Here is a 12,418-nt window from a genome sequence, read left to right on the forward strand (position 1 = left end):
CACAGCTGTCTAGCCCAGCGTAACCTGCAGGCACAGTGGACCTTTTGACACCGCTCCACACTGCCAAGATCCACATAGACCAGAGAAAAAGCCGCTAACATCACCACCAACCTGAAAGTCGCATCACATGCACCTCTTCACATGTTCTCCATGATGAGAGCATATGCAAAGTGCAAAATCACTGCTATGCAGCACACAAATGCCGTAAGACCAGAACATCCCTGTATATACACCGCAGGATTCAAAGTAACTTACTTTTCTTTTGACTTGTGTTTATTACATGCATGAATAAATTGTGTGCGTGCAAGCACGCCATCTTTTGATTTTGTCTATTCATTTCTATTTTAAAAATGTGCCGCCTCAACTGTCTTTACGGGACCTCGAGTATGATACAAAGACATTTCTTTAAAGCAGAAAACACTAAGGAGTGCAATAATTTAGTAGCACAGTGTTTGTTTACTAATATGCAATTGGTTTTTCATTATTCTAACCCTTGCTGGCAAAGCACTAGTAATAGTTCCTCATAGTACCTGATTAGGGGAAATGCGAAAGGCGTTGATAGCAAAAAGGGCCTTTGCAAGCCCTGTGTGGGTACGGTGCAGTGGCAAAATATAGAGAATGTGCTGGCATGGTCGCACCTCAATGAGATAGAGCACTTGTGAGGGCGAGGGGCCAAAGAAGCGTGAGTCCAGTGAAGGGCTAAGGCTGTTCTCCCCAAGCTTGGCATGGTCCAAACACACAACTCGTAGGTTTTCTACAGTCGTGTTATCTATAGTGGGACAAAACAACACAAGCGGTGCAGAAATTACTGTTGTGTTGCACAACAGTGAGCAGGCTGGTTGATGAACCGGAGCACAGGAGAAGAAGTACCTGGAGGCATGAGTTTCATAAGAACTCTGGCTCCGTCTCGAAGCAGGGGCATGTTGAGCTGGCAGCCCAGGTCAGCCACCTGCCACAGGAAGGAGATGTAGCGGAGGTGCAGTGACATGATCTGAAAAACAGGAAATATTACTCTTAAAACAATTTCTGACACATTTTAAACTTCTGAAGTGATTCCCCAGCAACCCACCACTCCAGGAAGACAGCTCTCTACTTCGGGGTTGGGGCCATCGCTGTAGTGGTTGCCGTGGTTACCAGGAGAGCCAGCGGAGGAATCAGACGAGCTGTCTGGGCTGGAGGGCATGTTGGCACTCACCTGAGTTAGCTTGGCAGTAATCAGCTGAACAAATAAATAACCAAATTAATATGTTTATAAAACAAAGCAAGGATAAAACAGCATAAAAAGGTGACATTGTTACAGTTTTATCCTTCAAATTGAGCTGTCCAATCAGCTTCCTGTCGTCAGCTGGATCAACAACCTCCCCGCTGATAAAGAGCTCTATCTTGGTGTGTGCGGCGTTGGCTTTGATCCTGTTCAGGATGCCACGCCGCACCGAGCCGATTGTGTCGTTGGTGTGCGACCAAATATCCAGGTCGTCCACTTGGCGCCCCTGGTTGGGGAAGCGCACGATCAATGTGATATGCTTTCCCCGGAACGCCCTGAGGAGACAAATGGCAACATTTTGGTCCACCAATTGGTCCATCTTCCAGACACAAAATTAATGAGAGGTTCATGCTCATTATTTCACCTGGACATGGGGAGGATAGTTCTCTCCTCATGGTAGTCGCTGTCACACTCATTGATGTACTCCTTGAGCACAGTGAGAACTCGCACCATGCGGATGGCCTCCTGGCGGGCACAGTTGATGCTGTCTTTGTCTCCATCCAACACACACAGGGTATCGTAAGAGGCCTTCAGACGGTCAAAACATGACTGGATAAAGTCTTCATGGATTTCCACCTACAACGGAATACGTTTGTCATTGTGAGGGCATCATTTTGGTGACTTAAGTTACAACAGCAGAGCGCTGCACTGGGACAGAATTCTGTACCTGGTTGACTTGTAATTTTGGGCCAAGATTGGTGTAGATTTCTTTCAGCAGGTCAATAGCTCTGTTGGCAATGTCGTCACTTCCTTGGATTACCACCTGAAGATGAAAAGACACAGAAGTTCTTCAAAAAATATTCGATATGTCAATTCAAGTTGCAGCCGCCAGAAGCATTCCGCTAGATTGAAATATGTTCACACTAGGTGCAGCTCCGTCTCCGGATCTGTTTGGGGTTTAACTTTTTTCCCCCCACAGACGCCAGAACACTCAACCTGTGGGTTTCCGCAGCCGGAGTGCAGCTCGACCAGAGTCAGTACGAGTGCCACTGTGTGGCAAGCCGGACTGGATCAGGACCTGATTCAGTGTAAGCCCGGGGTAAGGATGTCACTTTTCAATGTATTTAAAAAATACATTAAAAACATCACATGGATTATAAGAAATGTGAAATGGATGGGGGTTGGGATATAATAATCTCTGCTTCCTACTCATTTTGGACATATGGAACTACAATTAATTATATGATGTATTCCACTGTAACTTGTATGCGTGTTCCAAAAAAATGAAACCATTATCATTGTTGGTGCTTCTGGGAGTCTTTTCAGAGGGCTTTATATGTGGAATAAGTGTTGTTTCATACCTGCAGTAATGAGCTCTCTATTGGTTTTGATATAAAGAATGCACAGAAAGGCCACATTTGTGTTCATGTCTCAAGGATTTTGGATGATGACTAAATTCCAAATGTTTACTTTAAGGACATACTACAAAAGATGCTAGTCAAAGATTCTTCAATGCCAGGAGTGCTACTAAGTACCTACTGCAAATATGCTAATCAAAGATTCTCTGACAGGGAAACGCTGATGTCATTAGGTTTTGATTTCAACTTGCAGCTGAATAACTGACATAGGCACGACTTATGCTACTAATTAAAGCATATTGCATAAAAAATAAAAACAGTCCAGAACATCTGTGGCCTCACCCTCCAGAGGTAGTCCAAGCCAATCAATTCCAGGTCATCCATCATGTAGGCCCTGCGTTTGGCTACTAGTTTGCCCTCCCTGCAGTTAACAGCTTTGAAGAACCTCTCAAAGCACTTCATGCCATTCTCAGTCAACAGCGAAGGGTCCAACTGCAGAACATTGTTCTCAAAGAAGTCCTTGTTGATATCCGGGTCAAGGTCAGGTTCGTCACCCATCAGTTTGGAGTACCTGTGAGGCGAGGTTGGCGCTTAGACATGCAAGAGACAGAGAAAGGAAATTCACAACGTACCATTTAAAGCAGGCTTCGCGGTCACAGAGGAAGACGGCAGTCTCAGCCAGGCACTTCCAGATCTGCTTTGCCTGAGGGGCGCACAGCCACAGCTGACCATCCTTTAAAAGAAACCTTAGAAGAAAAAAAAAACCCAAAAGCTACAGTGAGCAGGAACAGACTATCCTGTTATACTTTTATATAGGGTTATACCTCAAGAAGTTCAGTCTTTCCTGTACTTCCTGTACATGGCTGTAGCGGCTTCCTGGCCGTACTGTCTGAGGATCAAACTCTGCCTGTTCTTCTACAGAAAAAGAAAAGACAAGTGTGAGACTGTTGGGTTACGCAACTTTTATGGTAGCAGTACATTTGTCTCTAAAGCATACCTTTTGAGAACTGCCTCATTGTCTCCATGTAGGCGGACAGGTTCTCTGCTACCAATGTGACCAGAGCGTGGTTATTTTGCAGCTGGTTGATAAGGTCATGGCGATAAAACACATGGGGATTTCTCTGGGTTTGACTGAAAAGTAAGCAGCAAGAAAAAAAGGGTAATTGATACACAAGAGAGGGCATTAAAAACAGGAAGAGGAGGCAAGAAAGCAGAGAACAAGGTCAGCTATTTGTTGATCACAAAAAACAAAAAAAAAAAACTTCCTCTCGCCCCCATTTGTTTTCATTAACGGCACAAAGAAAGCAGCTTTGGAGCATTTTTGTCTGTGTAACAAGACACTTTGATATCAATACATTTCCTGCCTTGCATCTAGGAAAAAAACTGCACAAAAAAAAGCACACAAATCAAAATTTGTTTAAAATCTGCTGCTGCTTTTACATGGAGATCACGCATCAGAGCTGTAACGGAAGATCGGACGAGGGCTATTCAACAGGCGGGCCCTGTTGCCTGGCCTTGGAATTCAGTTCAAAACTTTAAAATGACAGTTTAGCAGAATGCTTGCTCAAAATAATATGCATTAAAAAAAGTCATACATGTGCATCACAAAAACGTTGGGCACAAAAAAGTCACCTCACAATCGTTCAGTGTTTACATGTTCGGATGATGACTGATGTGACATGAGAGCCAAAATGAGCAAGAGCGGTAACAACATTGGAAACAAAAAATACCTATTCATTTATTTTTATAAGTGGTACAGACTTGTAATTACCTGTGCTCTCACAACATGTGTCTTAATCCAAATTTTACATTTCAACGCTTTCCGGTGGACATTGCTACCAGTCAACTTTGGCTTCTTGTCATCTTGCTGTAATGTGTGAACAGGATAAAACAGCTTTGCGCGTGTGAAGTGCACACTTCAGCAGGGACAATTATGTTCCTACACGTTCACAACAGAGGAAGAAATATGTTTTGAAGTGTTCTGTTGTTAAAAGCACGAGGTAAGAACTAGCTATACTAGCTTTGCGTCTGCACCAACTAGCCAGAACTACTTTATTCATCACCAAAAACTGACCAGAACTCTGCTCATGGGATGAAGTGGGGGGGAAAGTCACTACACTGCTGATGAGGTCATTCAACTTCATATGACAAAAACTCAAGTTATCCCCTTCATAAAGTCAAATTCTCTTAAATTATGACTTTAGCCATTTGTGAGGTAAAAACGTGACTATAAAAAGGTTCTAAAAATGTGGTCCCCAGAGTAATATTTCTGTAAATAGGTGCAAGGCATGAAACAATGTCAATATTTGGCACTGGCATTAAGAGGGTCAGGGCTCCATCTTAAATGACACTGTATTAGTCTTGATACGAGTGAGGATTTAGGTGGCAGGTGATCAATGCTGGGGATAAAAATAGTTCATGTTGGTAATGTAAGGAAAAGCAGTGTGGACTCCATGTCAAACACTGGTTATAAAAACGGCACAAGACAAGTGCACTTTTATTTTGTTCGCATTGTCGGTCGCAACTTATGCAACAAAAATGAGCACATCTTAGCAAGAGGACTGTAAGGTGTAATCAAATCTCATTTAAGATGGAACCCCAGTAATAATTGGTGAAAGCAGGTTCAAGCCACAAACCTCTAATTATGTACATGTTAATACATAAATATATAAACAACACTTGTTTTTGCTTTGATTTTTCACAAGCGGCAATCAAAAGATCTAAAATGTTCTTTGCACAGACATTTTTCACACATCCATCAAGTGTGCAGTCAGCACTGTTTTGCCAAGATAATCCTTTCACCTCACAAGTGTGGCACATCATGATGCTGATTAGACAGCATAATTACTGCACAGTTTCGCCTTTGACTGGCTACAATGAAATGCCACTCCAAAATGTGCCGTTTTATCACACAGCACAACGCCAGAGATGTCAAGTGTTGAAGTAGCGTGTGATAGGCTTGCTGACTGTAGGAATGTTCACTGGAGTTATTGCCCATGCATTGAATGTTCCTTTCTCTACCATAAGCAGTCTCCAAATACTTTCCACAGATTTTGGCGGTACATCGCACCAGCCTTACATCCACAGACCACATGTAACCACACCAGCATCTTTACTTGCAAGATTGTTTGAGATTACTGCTACAACAAGCAGTATGCATAACCAAAGAATTTCTGCACAAACTGAAAAAAAATTCTAAAGAGAAGCTCATATGCATGCTGGTCATCCTCATTGGGGTCTTGACCTGACTGCAGTTTGTCGTCCATACACAAATGCTCACATTTGATGGTGTCTGGTACTTTGGAGAGGTGCTCTCACCCTGGTTAAATCAGGGTTTTTACCGTTTTCTGATCTCTATGTTGTGGATCAAGTGACCTATTGTGTTATATAGTATGGACAACAAATAAGTGCATTTAAATGCATGGCGATACATGTTAACAAGACCTTTATGCCCATTGCTGTGTGTTTCATTCACAGCTATCGCCTCATGTTGCAGCTTGATAATACAAAGCCCCATGTTGTAAGGATCTGTACATAATTCCTTCAAGCTAAAAGCATCCCAGTGACTCCATCAAGTTTAACAATTGAAATGCTGAAATAATCATGCTGTATAATCAGCATCATGATATGCCATTATCTGTGAGGTGGATGGAATATTAGAAGTGCTCACGAACACAGATTTAGACAGTGTGAACACAATTTGTGTTCATAGAAATGTTTTAGATCTTTGAGTATAGCTCACGAGAGAAAAAATGTGTTTATATTTTTGTTGAGTGTATTAACATGTCAAAGAGAAAGACTTGGACAGAACACAAAGTAGGTCGGCAGAACCCTGACACTGAACTTACCCCACTAAGCTCATTTGCATGTTAATTGGCATTTTCTTTCTGGAAAAACAACAGGGATGTATACTACATATTGTCTACGAGGGATTGCAAGAAAAACACTAACTTAAAGGAGTTTGGAGAACAATGTTTGTGCTGGCTTTTCTTGTGGTGCGTTTCAGTGCGTAGTCCAGGAAAAAAAAAATGCTGGCCTGGTTACAGTAAGAATGAGCTGCCATAACCTCACCTTAAGTTCTGAGGAGCTTCTCCAAAAAGGCTACAGATTTCTCGGATTTGCTTGAGGGCAGGAATCACCCATTTGTCATTGGTTCGTAGTTCCTCTATGAACCGATCAATCCACTGGATCTTCTGAGTGTCTCTGTCCTATGAGTAAAAAGAAACAATCCCCATAAGTGCATAAAGAGTCTCATATAAAGGTAGAGTACAGTACAGCCCTTACATTTCAGCAAGCCTTTTTATTCCAGTAGATCTTGTCAAAGGGATAATACTAAAATAGTGCACAGCTTTATTGAGCAGTATACGACAATACACCATATATGGCTCACAATAGCGGTGTCTTGATACAGAGTTTTCCAGCATATTTAAACCAAATATAAACAGCAATAGTGCAAAAATAATTTGTATTTTAATGCAACGTTAATTGCTCAGAAAATGTTATTTTAGGTGTCTGACAGTGTCAGTAGTTTAAACTCATTCATGTCTCTCGAGTAGATCAAATTTATCAAGTAGAAGCACAACACGAATTATGTATTATAGTAGCACTGATGTAATCAGCAGAAAGAGAGAATGACCCAAATGAGGTAGACCTCAGGAGACACTGCTTAGATACTCCAAATCCTTTCACAATTTACTCCCATCCACGCTATAAAATCCAAAAAGTGAGTACACGTTTTTTCAACTATGCTGGCGAATCCGTCCGTTTAATTTCTCCGCCCGAGTCTGTCGTAGTGGGGTATTCGTTTAATCTTTACTTTTAGTTCCTGGTAACTATAGTTGATGAACTAAAAGGTTCCTGTTGCCCTATGTATTTTGTATTTCCACCACATTAAAGCTCAGAGTTTATTCATATCAAGCTGATATGTGAGGGAGTGGTATATTTCATTAAACTAACAATATTAGGTATAAAAAATTTTTTTTAATGCAATTGTCTGGAAATAAAATATACAACAAAGAGTTGCCGTCTCAAAGTTCCGTTCTGTATGTTACTGAGTGGTGTGAAAAAGTTTTGTCATTATTTATTTTTTGGTATGTTTCAGATAATCCTCTCTCGGCAAACAGGGCCATATAGCAGCTTTACAACGGGATAACAAGCCTAAACACAACTCTAAGATGACAACTTACTACTGCAATGTAGTATATTGAAGTTTAATTTCTACATGTCCATGAAGATATACTGTAGTATGGTTGCCGGAATGTGATTTTGCACCTAATTTTCCCTCTGTCAAAACGTACCTGTGAACAACTGTAATCCAGTATTTTGATGTGAGCACTAAGAGCTTGGTCCATTATGTCTACAGGCACGTCGTCGCTGTGGGCTAGGTTCCACAGCAGATTGAGGACCTTGTGGGCCATCACGCCGTCCTTGTCGTCCTCGGCCAGGCGGCGGATGAGTTCCAGCAGTTTTTCACGCTGCTTCTTGCTGGCATTCGTCCAGCTTGCCTGCAGGAGAAAACATATGCCAAGGGGTTAGTTAATGGCAGAACAATACTGTTATTACTAAATGAATATGTACTCTACATACCACCCCATTGAGATGCAAACCCACCTTAAAACAGTCGAAGAGATGATCAAGCTGCTCAGGAGAAAAATCCCACGCTAGCTTGGCCAGAAGATCGTGGACATTTTTTACAATTGCTTCGTGTTTGCCAGCCTGCAAATGTAGAGACACAGTTTTACCGACCTGCTGAGATTCCTAGGACGAACCTCTCGTACATATCGGCAAATCTTGCAAGAATTACAAGTATCCTAAATAGAGGTCAGTTCAAGCATTTAGTTTTTTTTGTCACATGTATTAAAAAAGGGGAGGGTGAACTGTGAGTGAAGAAGTGGGGCTAAACAGTGTATTCCTGTTAACATTAGCTGTCAGAAGCTACACACCTTTTCAACTTTTATTAGGGGTGAATACGACTAATGTACTACATTTTGTCTCAATTTATGTTACTATGATCCAACTACTTTGATTTGTGTTTGGCAAGTTGTCATTCATGTAGCGGTTTAACATTGTTTAAAAGTTAAGCAATCAATTGCATCAATACTAGAAAATAAAAGCATTGGTGGCACAGCAGGCTTTATATGGATCTGTTTGGGTGTGTTTTTTTAGTACTTTTAATGACAGACATTAAACATTACTCGATTCAGTCTGCATGTCTGTGACGTCATCGTCGTGTGCCAGCAGAAAACAAAATGTAGCATGGCGGGCTATCATAGGACAAGCGGGAAAAAGCATTACACTTGTCAAGAGGGAGCTGTTCTAAATTATTTGCTTGCTGTTTCTTGAATATGTAAAATGTCAGACTAAAATACCACGGCAACACAACAAATCTCTCCAACCATCTACTAAGGTGCCATGGGATTTCACACAACGCTGACTGTCCAGGCACCTATTGTTCACACTGACAAGACATGCGACCCGACAGTGTGGTTGAAAATCTGTTTTGTGAAATGAGTTAAAACATTGGAGCCACGGTACTAGATACAGATAACGACGGCTGGCTGGACGTGATGCACAAATCAAGGGTATGTGACCTCTCATCACATTGATATGAATATTGTATTATTTTTACAGAAGTTGCAGATAAACCTACTGGTTGCACTTACTATACTTAATGAAAATGAGAGCAGTAAAGGCTATCTGGTTCATTCAATCGGAGGTGTTGGTTGCACTTTATTCAAATAAAACGTGAATGCATTTGCCCTTAGTTGTTGCTTACTTGTTTGTATCCATAATTTACACCTGATTCTCTTACAAAACAAACTCCACAAACTCTTACAAAGGAAATCTAGGAAACTTCACCAGCACTGTCTGGTATCAAGGTATTTATTTCAGTCACACTTATTACATTTTTAGCTAAAGATACTGAATCAATTTAATTTCCTGGCCTAGTTCTTTCTTTCATAGATATTGTCCAGGTAAAAGCTAAAGTATTTTATTTCTACAAAAAAACATCAGAATCTGTGACATTATTTTGACCTTTGTTCTGAATCAGGTACTCATTAAATCATTCACTGCCACAGGCGTCTTTTTCACAAAGTACGTTGACTGTCAAAGACCTCAATCGACGTCTTTTGCTTTTTTTCCACAGGAGCCACAGATCAAAGTCTGATGAATCTTGTGTGTGAATTTCAGACATGTAGGCAAGTATTTCTGTCCCAATAGGAGGCAACAGTTCTATTCTTCAGCTTGGAAGCAGCAACAGCTTGGATATGACTGAAGTTGCTGAATTGACAGAAGGAAATGGCCAAAAATACAGGCAGTGTACACCGGCACAGTTTGTTTAGCTGTGGATCTGTTGCGATCGCAAAAGATAGGGTGACTGTGACGCTGTTGTTGTTCGTCTATAAATAGTTTGGACACACATCTGTAAATAGATTTTGTGTTATGTTCTAAATCTGTGAATAAAAGTAGTTTCTTTTAAATTCAATATTCTGGGGATCTTCAAAGTTCAGCAAAAATGCCCCAAAACTCTGGCAGTATGGCGCTTTTTCTGAAAAATGTCTGGCAGTCAATAAGTTAATGGTTGTGAAGTTTCTGAGACATACAATATTTATTTAGAATCACAACGCCAGAAGAGTTTATACCGGAGGAATGGCTCACTCACTCAGATTGCTGTAAGGACTGTGATGTCCGTGATGCGAGCCAACTCAAACTGCAGTGTTGTGAAATCATAATAAACACAACATATTACCTGTGCTGCCCAAATGTTGTCGAGATCCTGCATTGTCAGCGCTTTCTCTTTGATAACGAAGCGAAGGATCTTCTCCAGTTTCTCGACATACTGAGGCTGATGTAAACTGTCCCGCAAGACGATGGACAGGATGTGGTTCTGCTGGATCCACTCCTGAGGCACAGAATTAAATACAGGTAAATACAGACAATGGTGAAATTGATGTGCAAAGATTTAGAAACCAGGCTACTGAGCTCACCGCCATCCGCTCTGCTGTCAGCCATTCATCCTCCTCTGGGTTATGCCGATGAGTGTAGTAGGACACGCTGGATATCACCTTGTTAACTTCATTTAGTGCATTCATTTTGCCGTTAAAAGAAGAAATTTGCAATAACCTGAAAGAAAAAGGAGTTTATTAACAGGATTAGTTGGTTGACAGGATTATTTGAGTAATAATATGTCCCATTGTCTCAAAATCACATCCTCACCTAAGAATCATTTTTAACCTAAAAATCTCTAAATTCTTCACAGTCTCCTCCTGCCCCGGTACGCGAGATGCAAGGTTCTTCAGAGACTTGATTATCATGGACAGTGCGTCGTTTTTGGCTTCATTCTTGGCCTCTTTCTTCAGCTCCTCATCGGTGAGGTTCTCCAAGAACTGGGGTACCATTTCGATGACAGGGAGGAAGTACTTCTTCACTGTGTGCAATGTGAGGAACTCATAACACTGGCCAAAAGGCCTGAAATAAGAGAAGGGGAAAATTAAAAGCAAGGACAGTCTTTGATGAAGCCTCATTAATACACGCGCTTACTTGATAAGTGCAGCGATGATCTGGACGTTCAGTGCTTGGCCACTCATGAAGCGATCGTGCAACATTTGAAACCCGTTTAACGTGCCAAATTTATTTATTAAGTCCACCAACCAGCCCTGCAATTGATGAAACAAGAGGGAAGGCTATAATCGGCTGGTTCCGCAACACAAAATTAGGTGATGTACTACATTAGCAGACCTGCCAACCTTGAAGAAATTAAAACAATTATTATCTTTTTAACATACACCAACAGATCCACATCAGGTTTGCGTGTGTGACTTGATATCAGCTCTGTGCGCAAACAGCTCTTGTTGACTATTTAGCTTATCAGCATGCTTAGACGCTCGCAAATGATGGTAATTAAAGGGAGTGTTAATGCAGGAGAACTAATCAACGTGTTACAGCAGTCATTTTTTGCAAGTGTTGATTCAAAATCAGAGAAGGCATTAGCGGAGGTGAGTTTTAGGCACCACTGAACGAAATGTCTACACATAAGAAAGAAGTTCTACAAGCCAACCAATAACAGCCCTTACGGTCCCTGAAGCTAGGTTTTGTGACCCCAGAGGTGCTCGTTAAACTACACAAGATTCTGTGCAGGCAGAAACAAGGAACACAGGAGGATTATCCAGGTTACTTAACTCAAAACTGGAACCAGCGAGATACAACAATGTGTGTATCTGCAGAGGCCCAAAGCGTACAAGCATATTCAAGTGTCAATGCATGCCGGGTATGAAAAGTGCATACATGTTGGCAAGTCTGCATTAGCATTAGTTTTTATATAACCTTCGGCGAGCGTGGGTCCGGTGGTCGGGCATAGAGGTCGTCGTCGGCCAACTGTGCTCCAGCAGGGACACTCTCAGAGGGCCGCGTGCCATTGTAGATGTGGAACTTGCAGTGGGGGTTGGTGGCCATGGCCAGAAGCTCCAGTAGGGGGAACCAGTCCTGAGAGAGCTTGGCCACACACAGTTCCACCAGGCGATGTGTGTTATTGATGATACACCTCTGTGGATGTGGACAGTGGATACATAGAGGATTACCAAAATATATCCCACAGGGAATACTCAATTGTGAATGATGCTGTACATGTATATGAAGTTGTTCAACTTCATATACATGTTATCACTCAAATTTGAGAATTCAAAAATACTAACATGAATCTCAAACTTCCAGCCGCTAACTGCCTCATCTGTCAGGATCTTTGTGAATGAGATAGTCAAACCATCTCGGAAAAACCTCTGACAGGCTTCACACTTCACATCTAGACCTGCAAAAAACGAATACCACTGTTATTTACTACAATAATCACAGTGAGCTA

General features: G+C 41.5%; 1 protein-coding gene across 6 annotated transcripts in view; it reads right to left on the minus strand.

The window, feature by feature from the left end:
- Positions 1-12,418, minus strand: part of usp9 (ubiquitin specific peptidase 9) — a 41,385-nt gene that overhangs the window by 16,343 nt on the left and 12,624 nt on the right. For all 6 annotated transcript variants that reach the window (XM_058081230.1, XM_058081229.1, XM_058081227.1 and 3 more), the window contains exons 5-23: positions 12,255-12,367; positions 11,887-12,105; positions 11,104-11,219; positions 10,780-11,031; positions 10,551-10,686; positions 10,313-10,465; positions 8,173-8,277; positions 7,860-8,066; positions 6,634-6,770; positions 3,560-3,693; positions 3,387-3,477; positions 3,195-3,308; positions 2,905-3,133; positions 1,932-2,027; positions 1,629-1,840; positions 1,299-1,539; positions 1,070-1,219; positions 871-991; positions 639-769 (exon numbers count right to left, since the gene is read on the minus strand). In XM_058081230.1, the coding sequence (XP_057937213.1) occupies positions 639-769; positions 871-991; positions 1,070-1,219; positions 1,299-1,539; positions 1,629-1,840; positions 1,932-2,027; positions 2,905-3,133; positions 3,195-3,308; positions 3,387-3,477; positions 3,560-3,693; positions 6,634-6,770; positions 7,860-8,066; positions 8,173-8,277; positions 10,313-10,465; positions 10,551-10,686; positions 10,780-11,031; positions 11,104-11,219; positions 11,887-12,105; positions 12,255-12,367 (2,957 nt within the window). The remainder of the gene's footprint in view (positions 1-638; positions 770-870; positions 992-1,069; positions 1,220-1,298; positions 1,540-1,628; positions 1,841-1,931; positions 2,028-2,904; positions 3,134-3,194; positions 3,309-3,386; positions 3,478-3,559; positions 3,694-6,633; positions 6,771-7,859; positions 8,067-8,172; positions 8,278-10,312; positions 10,466-10,550; positions 10,687-10,779; positions 11,032-11,103; positions 11,220-11,886; positions 12,106-12,254; positions 12,368-12,418) is intronic.

Source organism: Doryrhamphus excisus, chromosome 9 (assembly GCF_030265055.1).
Source record: "Doryrhamphus excisus isolate RoL2022-K1 chromosome 9, RoL_Dexc_1.0, whole genome shotgun sequence".
Classification (NCBI taxonomy): domain Eukaryota; kingdom Metazoa; phylum Chordata; class Actinopteri; order Syngnathiformes; family Syngnathidae; genus Doryrhamphus; species Doryrhamphus excisus.